General features: G+C 42.9%; 1 protein-coding gene across 3 annotated transcripts in view; it reads right to left on the bottom strand.

The window, feature by feature from the left end:
* ctbp2a (C-terminal binding protein 2a) overlaps positions 1–15,075 on the bottom strand; it is a 54,291-nt gene that overhangs the window by 18,878 nt on the left and 20,338 nt on the right. Inside the window, exon 1 of one of the 3 annotated variants that reach the window (XM_026356465.1) lies at positions 6,555–8,796. The exons of the other annotated variants lie outside the window; for them this stretch is intronic. Within the exon in view, the coding sequence (XP_026212250.1) occupies positions 6,555–8,796 (2,242 nt within the window). Of the gene's footprint in view, positions 1–6,554; positions 8,797–15,075 lie in introns of those variants that run through there. 3 annotated transcript variants of the gene reach the window in all.

Below are 15,075 nucleotides of genomic sequence, written 5' to 3'. Positions count from 1 at the left end.
GTGTTAATTTAGCACCTGGTGCTAATTTCCATAGTTATCTGACAAACCCTATTTAAGTGGCAGCTTTTCAGTTTTCACTGTCAGTGGTTCTGAAGTGACTGAAACCAGCAGTAGGTTGTCCAGATGAAACCAAAGAGATGACACTATCAACCATAGCAAGAGAAGTTGGTCGTTTCAAATAATAATATTGCATCTTCACAACTTCACAAATTCATACAAGTCCCCCAAGAAGGCTGGAAGACAAAGACAAAGAGAGGACAGGATGATGTGAGGGACGTCAATGGGCTTCAATCAGTTCAACACTGTAGCTGGAAAACGTTGTTGTTCTCTAATTTAGATCATTGTGTTATATGCCATGATAAATAAGTGCTTTGGTTATTTAGTAAAAGACAGTTGTAGTAGGATGGTATCAAACATCCTTGAAATGTGGAGCAATGAAGATTATTTATAATAAAAATCAACTGTTCAGAAACTATTTTAAAGTGTAACCAAACACAAAGGAGTTTTCTAAAGTGCTGATGACAGGACAATGCAGTACATGTAGTGTGGTACGCTGCTGTATTGTGTGTAGAGGAACACATGTATTTACTGTGAGCTCAAAGGAGAGCACTGAGTTTAAAGGGCTCCATTGAGGAGGTTTGGTTACAACATGTAACCAGAGCCCACAAACCATGCCTGGAGTAAAAAAAGCCTCATTCATGAAATCAGAGCGCTGGAGGGAGAAGGGCCTACTGTATAATTTGACCTCTAAAATTCACCATCCCATCTGCCTCCTGTGATCTACACGCTGAGCTGCTGCCAAATGACTGAAGCCCAAACGAGGTTCTGGGGAGAAGAGCAAGAAGAGAGGAGAGGAGAGGAGAGGAGAGGAGAGGAGAGGAGAGGAGAGGAGAGGAGAGGAGAGGAGAGGAGAAGCCGTGCGGGAAAAAATAAACGAGGGAAAGACAGAGATGACACATGCAGCTGCAGGTGGACGACAGATGATCAGAGTTTTTCACAGCACAAAATTCTTATTTGTCATTCGTTCCTCGTCTGTGCGTCGCCCCACCTTTCCAGTGTCTTCACCCTCCTCCTACACCTTTATCTTAATCTGTGACTTGAGCCAACTGGCCTGAATAGAGAGCGACAGGGATGTAAAGAGGATGTGAGTGAGCGAAAGTGGTGGGAGAGAAAGGCGCTGCATATTACACCCATCATGTATGCTGCAGGCTTAGACAAACAGTGTGAACAGGCAACCATGAAAAATGAAGCGCTGAACAAATACAACGACGAGCGCGCATACTGAATTTAACTGTAAGACACCTACTCACCCTGCCGTCACTTTAACTTGCTCAGAAATGTGTTTTTTTCCTAAATTCCTTACAAAAAACTACATTTAGGATCAAAAATGTGAAAATGACTGCTTGAAATCAGTCAAACACACACACACACACACACACACACACACACACACACACTTTTCCCTGTGTGAGACTGAAAACACTGTGAAACACAATCCAATTTAACAACCCCGTATGATCTTGAACACGACTGACATGCCTACTGAGAAATACATAATATTTTCTTGGGGTGCAAATGAGATTCGTCTGCACCTCTAAACATATCTCTCCCTCGCTTTTGTTAAAACACACAGGCCAGCAAAAGTGTCAAGTTCTGCAACTCCCGGGCTCAAACACACACACACACACACACTAATTTTGTATACAGAGAACACGGTCTACCTTGCCTCTTCTTCGGTCGGGCTTAACACCCGTGAAGATTTGATTTTCTCAAAATGAATAATTCAGGGTGACTCCCGGGCTGGCATTGAGGAAAGAGTAGAGGACAATGGAACCAGAGAGACAGTAACAGGACTTCTGATTAGGAGTTTGGTCTTCCAGTTTTTCATTTCATTGCCTTCTTTTCTCTTCGAGATGCAAATGTTTGAGAGTGTGACCTCCTCTGTCTGTCCTTCCCTCACCTCACTGGTTGTTCACACAGCCGGTCATTAATCACTTCGAGTCTCTCTTAAAAGGATGCAGCAACAGAAAGTGCTTTATGCCTACTTGGTCAGACTTTAAGTTCTTTAAGCTCTTTAAGTTCCAGTTTTGTCCGATGGTGCCTGTAAAGTATAATATCTGAATGCTTTATATGCTACTACATGATGTATGGTGTTTCCAAAATAACTTTACTTCTAGACCTAAAGAGAAAATCCTCCATGAGTGTGTGCAATAAAAAGTACAAATTAAATAAATCAGAACTATAAGGAGCACTACGTGGATCCCAAATGAAATGACAGAGCTACCATTTACATAATCCCCCATTTGCACTCCATTCATTTTTGAGATTCACTGCTTCTACAGAAGTCAATCTATTGCTATCTAATCTAAAGTGGCCCTGTGTGCTTTTAATTCCAGTCCTTGGTTTTTCCTGCTCAGTCTTCTTCTCTGTTCTGCTGTCTTTAGTTTGGTCCAATCTCCTCCTATCTTCACTGTCCTCATTTCCTTCATTTTCCTACAGACAGTCTCTGTAACCCACAACCACAGTCGTGAATGAATGTGCTGAGCTGGGTATGACGTTTCTTTAGAGACATATTTCTCTGATTACTTCAAGCCCCCCTCCCCAGTCTCTTACAGAAGAATTGTTTCCTACTAAGACTAATTTTCTATAAAATGGAGGATAAACAAACGAGACCAAAAAGAAGAAAACAGAGAGAGAGAGAGAGAGAGGAACTGGGATCAATTTAAAAAGCAAGGGAGAAAGATAAGAGTAAGTGTGTACTGTACTGCAGTGTCCTGACACAGTGAGAAAAACAGAGACCACAGACTTTATTCACTCATGAGGGAAAAGGAAATCCCTGCTTGATATTAAGAAGAACATCTGGCGGGGAGAGCAACTCTGGACTGTGTCTTTACAGACATCACCACTGCCACCTGCCAACGCCAGTTTGGGCTCACACACACACACACACACACACACACACACACACACACACACACACACACACACACACACACACACACACACACACACACACACACACACTATTCCCTGAGTCTCAGCTGTACTATAGGTTCATCATTTGGCCATCAGCTATTACTATTTAGACTTTTAAATAGTTATAGCTACTAAAGATGCAAATTAGAACAGAAAATATAAAAAAATGAATAAAAGTGCTTTGTAATGGCAATTCTTAATAAAATCATGTGTCATAGTTCCTCAAATAATCCAAAAATGAGCGTGTACTATCAGCTTTCTAGAAAAAAACTTGCTGATCATTTATAAAGATTCAACCAGAATAAACAGTACTTCTACTTCTAGGAAGGAAACCAAGACTGAATTTCACAGACTGAAACAATAGAGGCTGTGTGTATCCTTGCTCTGACAACATCCCTTTTTAATCCAGTGGTTGCATCACTTAAGGTCATTGCATTGATAACCTAACCACTCAAAATATAATAACTATAAAATATATTACTGTACGCAAGAGAGCAACAAGATTAATGCCAAAGTTTGACTCCCACAAAGTCTATAAGCAAGATTTGACAGCTTGCCTCACGTCCACAGCGAGTCCAAGGTTGACTGACAGCTGTCAATGACCTGATTCCCCTCCCCCACCCGACAAGCCATGAACATCTATCAGCAGTAGGATGACAGTGAGTCTTTTTCACTCCCTCTCTCTCTTCCTTAATCCCTCACTCAGTGTAACAACTGCCCATCGCTTTGACCTGGACCCTGTGAATACATAATCTGCCATTTCCAAAACTAGCATGCCACAACCCTCCCCCATCATCATCATGCCAGGCCAGAGCAAATAAGGAAACTGCAGCTAGTGTGTCACGCAGAGGAGAAACGCCCTGAGGTGGCATCAGGTCACCCAGAGTGAGTCAACTGGCAGGAGCTTACACACTCCACAGGATGCAAGAAAAGAAGTTTAAATTTGGGACATGTCACATATGGGACGGGGAGATGGGGAGTGAATCATCATCTCATAAAGGCATGGTCTTCCTCAAGGGTTTTTCACAAAGCATGCTAAGTTTACACAGTTCGGAGGGAAATTCTTAATGATTAGTGGCCTCACTGCTCAACTAATGCATTGTCTGAGGCAGTCAGACTATCAGGTGGTATCATACACTCAAAACTAATTGGAGTTTAAAGATTGCAAAATGTTACTACAATATAATGTTCACAGTATCAATATGCGAGCTTAGCTGAAGCTCTGATTATAACTTTATTTCGTTGGCACTAAAATAATGTCTCCCTTTGAAAATTTGCAAGCAAAGCATCCTAATTTTTATTTTATTCCCTTCTGTTCCTAATATAAATCTGACTAAGTCATATTTCCTTCTTGATGCAGTAGCTCAGCCAGCCATTTTGTAAAAGAAAAAACAAAAAGGTAACGAGTGAATGTGCAGTGTTTTCTGACAATAGAACAACCCTTTAACCAGAAGCAAATCTGCCCACAATTACCACCAAAATGCATGTTGCCTAGCAACATACAATTTAGGAATATGCTTTCAGAGCAGCTTTGCATTTGTGTCCATTAACACATGAAATTACCAAACCAACAAATGTCAGCCACATGCAAATAAGGTCTACTCTGCTGACTGTGAGTGTACTAACAATTTGATGTATGTGTATGCGGCAGACTTGAAGAAGCCCTTTCCAAAGCGTGTGTCCATCTGTGTTAAGAACAGCAGCAGCCTGTTTTGACAGCCAAGCAGTGGGGATCTTTTAATATTTGCTCTCTTGGGCCTACAAAACACAGAGATGACAAGAAAACTGTCTCAGTTAAACCATTTGTTCCCAGTGTGCTTTGGCTCCCATTAAAGTACATTTCAACTGGCTATGTGCTGTGTAGTTGATAGAGTCTCACAGGAAGCCAGGAGGCTGGTCTGAACAGAATTAGAGTATCTGTGGATTAGTGCAGCAGTGGAAATGGAGGATCTGAAGGATTAAACCCCCCTGTTCTCATTACAACCTGCACAGTGAAAATGACACAATCACACATCGGCCATCAGCATTGTAATTCGATTTTATCTGTCCAGTGATGCTGCTACTCAGCCTCTAGTGAGTGTGTGCTGGTGGAGAAATAATTCCTTATTGCCTAAAATGTCTCAGTTTTACTTTGAGCAAGCCATGGCTGTGAACCATAGTCCAGATAATTAATTTTATTTAGCAGCTTTTATCAGGCTGAATTAAAGATCTAACATGGGCATTGTTCTAAATAAATCATTCAGGTGATTCACTGAATTTCATTTTGAACTGGAATCACACCATGAATTCAAGAAACTCACAAGTTTACATGTAGTCTGATCCCAATGAGCAAATCTGTTCAAGAAAAACTAGATAAAGCAAATAGCTATTTCATGCAGGATTGTTTTGTCTGTGTGCCTAGCTTTTCCAGGCTACTCCTATGCACCCCTATTATCATAATGCAATAAGAGATTGAAATTTACAACAACAGGGGCTTTAGAACTGTGAGTAGATGGTGCATGGCAGAGCAGAAGGGCTTCATCAAAAACAGCTGTAGTTACAATGCTACCACATCTGACGAATTACATACAACTAATGACCCACAAACACCACAATCATAATGCAACTTTCTAAATGCTGCATATCTGAGGCAGATTACAAGATTTTTAAAAAGTGGCCTAGCCTTTTTGCTGCAATACAGCTGATAAGAGCTAAATAAGAAGAAAATTCTTTGCGAACAGCCTCACGTATTATACACAGATGTGCATTATTGCAAACTAATACAGACATGGCTTACCTCATTTTCCATGCAGTTTAAACTACTGCATACAGTTTCTGACTTTCCTGGAAGCCTTAAATGTGAACTATTGATACGTGAATGCAGGCTGTGCATAGTTGCATAAATTTAGTAGTTACCAAAATGGGTACTGACAGCTCTGAAATCCTCTATATTTCACCTCATCAATGTCAATATGACTGTATAAGGAATTCTTATAAATCTTGCTGTCATAGAAATAAGCAAATAAGAAAGCAGATCAAGAGTATCATTTTAGGATCATAGCAAATGCAGAAATCCAAACTAGGACAGGGAATGGATTTCCATAGTAGCAAAAGCCATCCTTTCATGATATTAATTCATAATCCTGACAGTAGTTTTGGATAGATAGTAGGCAGTAGCATTTAAATTTCACTCCACTGGTCTAAATAAAAAAGCACATCAATTATGTATTGCTGATGCAATGCAGACAAATGGGATAAAATTATTTTATAATATATGTTCTATTAATGCTTATTAATAGAGGTAATGTTAATAGAACTTAAGTTGAAGCACTATATATTACACATCAATAGTACCTCACTTAATACCCAGTTGATGTTTCTTTAGCCAAAAGGCTCTAACAAAAATGGTGAAAGCATGATATGATTCTTAAGAATGCAGCAACACTGATATGTGGAGTTATGAGAGAAATAAGAAATGGTTTCTTAAGTAAACCATGCAAAAAGAAACATACTCATAGCACATGAAACAGCAAATGTATCAAGAGATCAGACAAACAACAGATGATAAAGATGGATGGAGAGAGAGAAATAAAATGTACTTGTATCTGGAGACGCCATAGTGGATACGATGACTGGTGGACCTGTGCGTCGACTTAGCTTCTGGTTAGCAGCCATGGCACTATGTCCTTGAATGGGTGCTCCCACTGGGACGAGTGCATTGTCTGAAGCAGGTCCCACACCCTTACGCATCAATTGAGGACTGGGGTGAGGACTATGCATGGGTGACAGTGGCATTAAGTTCCTGTCCCGCTTCATCAGCTCCATGGGTACTGTATAATTGGTAGAGTATGCTTTTGGTACCTGCTGAGGCGGCTGCGGTAAAGCTGGCAGGGACACAGGCATCTGCTGTGGAATACCTGGTACAGAGTGAATAGATCCTGGTATGGCAGGCATTGACCCAGTCATCTGCTGTGGCATTATCTGCATACCATGTATGGGCAGGCCTGAAACTGTCATTCCAGAAGAGTAGGCCGACATGGGTCTTGACTGGACAGGCATAATGGCCCCAGCATATGGTCCCGGGGAGCGAGGTGGTTGGCCTGGGTAACCACCAGAGGCCTCAAGAAGGTGATGAGAGGGGGCACTGCTCGGCCTCCTACCCATTACTTCTCCCATCCTTCCAGAAATAGTCTGCATTGCTCCAGGAGTTGGTGGGGGAATAAGCTGGGGGTCCACAGTTAAAGCCTGTGGGGGATGTGGTGGGTGGTGGTGTGGCTGCTGGTGGTAGATGTCTGACCGATGGCTAAAGCTGTTAGAGCGGCCTCGCATGGGTGTCTGAGGTTGGGAGAGGACTGCTGGAGCCTCAACAGGGCGCTTGCAGTTGTGGACTAAGCGAGACAGAACACGAGCTTGCCCAAGGTTGGGGGCAACGGTGCGGACATCGTTCTCTTCCATAACAGCCAGCATGCTAGTAGAGTCAAATCCCTGCTGGATAAGTGAAGAAATTGTGCTCTCAGAAAGGCCCTCATTTCTCAGCAGGGCAAGGAATTCAGGATCAACTGTCTTCTTGGGGTCCACAGGCAAAGGGGTCTGTGGGACAGTCGGGGGAGGAGCAGGAAGAGGAGCTGAAAGTGGAGTGGTTGGGGGAGGAGGGACAGCCTGTACAGGAGCAGGTATGACCGGTGCTGCTGCGGCAGTTGCTGCAGTCTGGACTTGGGCAGGTACAACAGGAAGTGGAGCTGCCATAGAAAGGTTAGGGTCAGAGACAGGCATGGCAGGTGGGGGCGGCAGGGACTGTTGTTGCAAATGCTGCTGCAGCGGTTCTTGCTGAAGTTGTTGTTGTTGTTGTATTTGTTGTTGTTGAAGCTGTTGCTGTTGTAACTGTTGCTGTATTTGTTGTTGCTGAAGTTGTTGCTGCTGTAACTGCTGCTGCATTTGTTGTTGCTGTTGTAATTGTTGCTGCTGAATTTGCTGTTGGTGTTGCAACTGCTGCTGTTGTTGGATGGTGTAAGGTGAAGCCGTCTCTTGTCTCATAATCACACCTTGACTGGCAGGATCTATTACTAGACAGGTTGCAGCCTGTTGCTGTGGATCTAGTGGACGGCCATTGACATCAGTATAGACAGACTGACTGGTGAGAGGTGGCGGCTCACTGGCATACCGAGGCTCCATACTATAGTGAGCAGGAGATGGGTCTCGTGAGGGTATACGCTGTTGGCCATCTGGCATTATCTTGGCACCAGGTTCCCTATAACCTCGATTTAATTCATGAGTCGTGGGAGGAGGAGGTAGAGGTGATGAAGGAGCCTGAGGTCCTGCTCTGCTTCCCTGACCTTGATCCCATGCAGCACGAGGGCCAGGTGAAAACCCATAATGAGAGCCTGACCTACTCAGAGGATGACCATGAGGCGGCAGAGGCTGGTTTTCTGGCCGGTAAAAGCTCTCAGGTGGCCGGGGAGTCACGGCAGGGTCATGGGAATAGTAATCCTGATGTGGAATGGATCCTCTATGAGCCATCGGCACTCGATCGTAGTAGTTTAGATCTGGCACAGAGCCCTTCCTCAGCCCCCGCGGGTCGTGCCGCTCTGGGTAAGCCTGCCCGTAGAGAGAGTCTTGGTAGGAATATGGGTCGCGTTTCAAATCCAGGTCAGGGGGACGCACTCCTGGTGGAGGTTCGTACCAACCTGCTCCCTCTCCGTATGACAGAGAACTCCGTCGGCCCGCTACTCTTGCTTGCTGCTCGTAGACACTCTCAGCCCTGTCCCACTGACCCTCATTCCCTCCTAATGTATCCCAACTGTGGGAGCGACCAAGGCTCAATTGTTTGTTAGGGACAAGCATTGATAAAAAAAAGCCAAGAAAGCATTAACAGAGACACAAAACAGAAAAAACTTTCCCCTTTTAGCAGAGTTCGTTAAAGTCCTCTTTCAAGTCCAGTGGCATCAAAAAGTGAAGCACACAGGCGGGAGGGAAACAAGCAGAAAGGTAGATGAAGCAGGGTCTACCGTTTCACCTCATCTCAGGTTGTAATATTGTAAGTCCGTCCTATCAGGTGACTCCCCCTTTGGCAGTCCTTGAATAATTAATCTTTGGTCATGCTGCCTTGTTGTGCACGAGGAAAGAGGACACCACACATAAACACATCACACCAAACCACGCAAACACAGTCCACTGCAGAGGTATCAACGAGAGGAGGGGATAGGTTGGGTTATAGGTTGGGATGGGTAGGGGCTTGTACTAATCCAATAGGATTTATCGTTCCCTTCTCTGGGACATTTTACTCACTCTGCTGATTGCGGGATGAGGGATTACATCTAAATAAAGCCTGTTTAATTCCACTTCCCACTGTGACGTCATGTGAACCAGATTCAAGCATATCTGGTGATGGTGATGGTGATGACGATGATGATGGTGATGACAATAATGCCAATGATTAAGAGTCAACCTCCAAACCTATCACCTTCTCCTGAGTCACCTACCTGAAGCTGTTGCTGATGGGCTGTCGTCAACAGGTTTCAGTTTTTAGCTTGCCAGATTCACAGAGCAGGGAGGGGAGGCCATGCAAGGCGCACAGCTTCAGTGAATATAAATGAAATACAGTTCTCTCAGCTAAGTCTCATGCGCTGTCAGTAAACATCAAATCCACTCTGATTGGACACTAATCCTCCAGGCCCCATGCTTGCAGCAGATCCACCACGCAACTGCTGCCCAACTCACTCTGAAATGTCCTTGATGCCTCCATGACACCCACTGTCACTGCCCCACTCCTCTCGATTCGACATCACTCAGACCTGCTGTCTGTATTTTAACTAGAGGACATTGAATATTACAGAACACAGATTGCATTGAGATTGCAGAGCGCATAATGAAATCCAACTGCAATGTTTGTTCCCCCAGCGCTTGTCATTTCAAACAATGATGCAATTTATTATCAATATTACTGCATCTCTTGTTGAGTGTATACATGTAATAAATCCATCACTTGCACAGAAACAACCTCAGTATTGTTTCATTTGATAATTTATATTACTAGATAAAATCCAACCTTATGCATCTTACAGGCTGGCTCTGTCCCAAAGCTTGTCTGATCTCCTCTACTCAGAGAGGCTTCATAATCTGGATTTGCCCCTTTGTAGGGAAAAGTGAAACACAGGGGGGAGTGCGTTGTGTTTGCATCTCAGTATGTGTGTGTGGTAAGGGGGAGGGTTCTTTTTGTAGAAGCAGATAATCCAAAGCACCTACAACCTTTGCCTTGCAAAAACACTATGCTTGCTGAGCTGCAGCACAACAGGAGCTCATTCCACTTCATTCAAATATGTCACAGTTAAAAAAGCTCTTTGCAATAATGCTGAAATATTTCATATGGTGCACTGGCCATGACCCATACATGAGGTAATTAATGCTTTAAAATAATCATTTAGTTTAACCCACTTGATGTTTGATATATGGTTCTAAGATTGTACCTGTCTAGTGGCCTGCAAGTCTCACCTCATGTCAATGTGGCTGAAACCTGATCCTCTCTATAGAGGATCCTTGTTTATTAATGCATGAAAACAGATGTAAGGTGAGGAAGCATCCTTTTCCAACCAAATCTAATCTCACAGCTACAGTAAACATCGCTAAAGGTAGTTATACATATTTTAGACCGGGTGGAAAGTCTTAACATTAGCATTTTGAAAAAATGTTCCTGAATATTGCAGCCTGCCTGTGGAAGCTGCACAGGAATGTCCGTTGTCAGCCCTAATATCTTGCTTAATAATAGTTGTGTAATTAAAGCAGGAAGAGACGAGCGAGGGAGCGGAGTAGTCTGCTGTTGGCTCAAGACGACATGAGAAAGGCTGATGACAGTGGCTCCAAGACCACTTGAGCAGATGACTGAAAACCTCTTTTGGTAAGGTCAGAAGAACATTAGTCAGCTTCATCTTAAAAGAAAATTCAAATTGGAACGAAGCAAGCCGTCAGAGAGATTGAAAACCATATGAAATATTAAATCAAATCTAAGAGTAGGAAGTAAAACAGTCAGGGTTTTGCTGTAATTTCAGATACTTCATCACCTAAAGGTGAACAGAGGGGTTAACCAAGGAGGCCTTGAATTTTGAATTAACACAGTACACAAACTGCTTCTCTAGATGTAAATGACCGTTCATTTTTCAAAGGTAAGGTAGCATCTCTTTCTAAGTGAGACTCTAAACTGCTGCTTAGATTTAATCACTAAAATGTTTTTTTATCTTCCTGCTAATGTATTTACACAGGGTTAGGGTTACAGCCTTATAGAGCTTATGTGTGATCCCTTGGCATCTTTCCTCAAACTCGTCCACTCCTCTCATTACTTCTTCTACTCCAGTCTTCATGAGACTTTGGCTGCAGAACAGATCACACAGCCCGTAAAGTCAACCTCAAACACAGAGACAGGGGCAGAGGTGTGTACTCAGGGTTTGCAGATCTAATCCCGACAGGAAAGTAAATCACAGACTTCTGTTTGTCTCAAACTAAATAATGTTTGACTTTCAAATTTTAATGTTCCTCCATTTGCTATACTTACCAGACTGTGCATGCAACGCCAGAAACGCTGTAACAGAGGGATTTAGGAATTAAGCTGGGGATTTTAGAACAAATATAATACTACCACAGCAGCTTATAAAGACTTTACATTCAATAAAACTTCACTGGAGAAATGTGTAAATTGACTAAAACATATAGAAACCTCAAGTAAATTAAATCTACCGTATGAGTGTAATTGTGTAGTTCAGGGTTCTTTAAGCTTTAATAAAGTTTTTTCCTTTTTATTTTATTTTTTTTACAGAACAGGCATAGTACTAAGGAGCAAGTAACAAGACAGACGTGATGTACAACTGTCAGCTCTGTCGGCTCTGTGGCTAATCTGTCACACAAGATGTTTGCCATTGTTTAATAAACACTTGGCATCTCCGTGTCACTCAGCCCTCTCAAGTCTCTGCCTCCACATTAATATTGCAGCTAAATCAGCAGGAGAACCGGAGGTGGTTCACTGTGTGTGTGTGTGTGTGTGTGTGTGTGTGTGTGTGTGTGTGTGTGTACACAACCTGATTACATTGTGTGGACTAATTTTTCTTTCAATACCATTGCTATTTGGACTTTTTCCAGTTTTTACAACCTAAAGTATTTTTGTAAGGGTTAACGCTTGGTTTAGATTAAAGGGTAGAAGTAGGTTGAGGTTAGTGAGTCTCTCTGCATGCATATGTGCACTCGTTAGCTTGTTTTAACACTGTAAAATGCGTGCTTTACCAAATGCAGCAAGCACAGGGTTCACATACAACAAGCCCATTAAGACATTTGCTGTCTCATATCACCCCCTCCATGTATCCACCCACCCACACAGCTTGCACCATCCTGGATCCCCACTCGCACTGCGACCCCGCTCTGACGTGCAGCACAGACAGCAGAAGCCACGGTGCTTCGTTATTGTCTCCTTTCATTCACGCACGCAAACTGCCACTGAAGCCTTGGCCTTGGTCCGACGTGCATACATGAATAAAAATCACACGCTAACTCAAAGTGAATACTGCAGTGCAACAGAAATAAAAACACACTGTCTCTTAAAGTGTGACATGACACATACTCAAGGCATGATTTGAATGTTAAACACACTTTGGTTTATGCATGAGCCTCAGGCAGGACACATTAACTGGAAATGGGATTACAATGCCAGGGCCACAGCAAAGAATTATGCTGTCAGATCAATTGTAATGCAAACAGAGCAGACGTTATGTACATGGCTGCCTTATATGTGATTGTAGTGGAACATTTGTTTTTGAAAGCATCTCCACAGGCACTAAATGGAGTATAAAGTAGGGGTCAATAGCAATGAAGCTAGTACTTATAGTACCTAATGATAATCATATATGTACTTGGCCCACACATACCCCCAAATTTCCTCCGTGTCAGCTATACTACGACGAGAACCCTCTACCCACAATCCACCTCCTTTGGGTGTATACCATCACCCATCTCTCCAACCCATCTTTCATCCAGTCTCCAGCCTGATCCACAGAAGCCACAGGTCATTATAATACTTACTATTGTAGCTGAGGGGTTCAGTTTGAAATGTTATTTTTCCAGGAACTCTTTCAACTTTTCAATAACCACGAAGCTACATTCCAGTACAAACAAACGCAAATGAAGATGTAAGAAAGAGAAAAGTGTATCAGAAAATCCCATTGGAACTGTGTCCAAGAGGCAGTCACTACAATAACGCAACGAGACGTTCCAGTTTGCTTCACATCATCACTGGAATTTCCTTCCAACAACAACACTTTCCACCATTTTTATATCTGCTCTTTTCCATTCTCCTTCCCCCAGTTCTCCATGCCCCTCCCTGCCTCTCCACAGAGCCTGTAAAGGGGTCTTGGTTTTTGGTGAGGAGCCCGGAACAAGCCCGAGGGGGGGTCAGACTCAGACACCGCTCCGATGACTTCATACCAGAGCTGGATGCCAGAGTGTGGAGAGGGCTGGGGGAGATAAAGGGGAGGGATGAGAGTAGAGAGGTGGATGCAGTAGATGTGAGTCTGAGCTCCCCCCATACACCCTGCAGGGGATGGATGGCGTGAGGACACCCCCACCCTTTTCCTCCACAGCCTCCCTGGTTGACCCCTCTTTTTAATATGAACAATAAAAAAAAAAAGCTCTGTTAAATGTGAGAATATGAATAATTCAGATATAAAACTCGATGGTGTTTTAGCCTGACTGGCCACATTATTATTTACTTCACTGTTAAAACATTTTCCCTGTTGCACACAAGACAAAACAAGACACATTATCGAGCATTACCATGTTTATTTAACTGCCAACTAAAACACTTGGATTCGCCCTGACAAATTCCACTACCCCACCTTGTGGTGTTTGCATTCAAGCACAGATTCACGACTTGTAAATCAACATTCAGGGACATGCTGTCACTGCGACCTAGTTCACGTCGCAATGCCGCAAACATCCCATCTCTGCCCGGATCAGTCAGTTAGCTCTGGCTAAACGGCAATGGCAAAGACTTGCGCTGCTGCCCAAGCCAATGCATGCTGGGTACACAGATGGAGCAGACAGAAGGAGACACGGAGAGAGAGAGAGAGAGAGAGCGAGCGAGTTAGAGAGCGATAGAGAAAGAAAAGGGGGGAATGAGAGGTGGAGTATGGGAACTGATGCTCACAACAGATGTTTGCCACAGTTCCCTTATTGCAGCTACTCTCTTTTTGGCACTTTATCAAACCCACAACAGAAGGAGCAGTTGTACCATATACATCTGAAAGCTGATATCTAAACTAAACAATGTGTTTCGACTTAATAAAGAAATAAGTGTAGCCATTTGTATTAACAATTAAAACCTACGTTAGTAATTAAAAAAAATCTAAGTCCTCTATTTCTCAGCATTTTATTAAAGTCAAAAAGCATCAAGTGCAGCCTCTTTACCTAATTTGATTATTGATTATTAATTAATAAAGAAAAGGCCAAGCACTCTCTGTTTTCAGCTCTTTTTTTACTTTACTATGTTATAATTTGAATATCTTTAAGTTTTGGGTTGTTAGTTGGTCAGAACCAGGAATGTCAGGATGTCACCTTGGGCTCTGGGAAATTGGGACGAGCATGTTTGTGACAGACTGGACAATTAATAGATTAATTAAAAACAGATAGACAGGAGATGAAGCCCCAGTTTCGACCCCGTGTATCTAATCTGCAAACAATAACAAAAGAAATCCAACATGAAAGCAAAGGACAGTGACTCACATCAGATATGCTCAACGGAAAAACATCCACTGTTCCGGTAAAATCTACATTCCAGCACCGTGACTTCTTTTGATGGGAGCAAACAGCCACACTTGATCAGGCATTTCGAATTCGATTTAGGCCACAGGCACGGCTCAGTTAGGCCACTCATCACAATGAGTAAAGATGTAATCAATGCACTCCGCTGTGAAACAAGTATTGGATTGACACAGTTATCCAGAGAAGATAAATGGAGATTAGGGAGGCTTCTCTCACTGTCTTGCCAAATGCAGCCCACGACGGCAACACAGTCACAATCACTCCATAATGTTCTTGTTTTTGTCAATACACATTATATCAACTTTGATTTCTATTTCACGCCTCAGT

This window comes from Anabas testudineus, chromosome 15 (assembly GCF_900324465.2).
Source record: "Anabas testudineus chromosome 15, fAnaTes1.2, whole genome shotgun sequence".
NCBI lineage: Eukaryota > Metazoa > Chordata > Actinopteri > Anabantiformes > Anabantidae > Anabas > Anabas testudineus.
The sequence above is the reverse complement of the archived record's forward strand: the minus strand, read 5'-3'. Positions and strand labels throughout refer to the sequence as shown.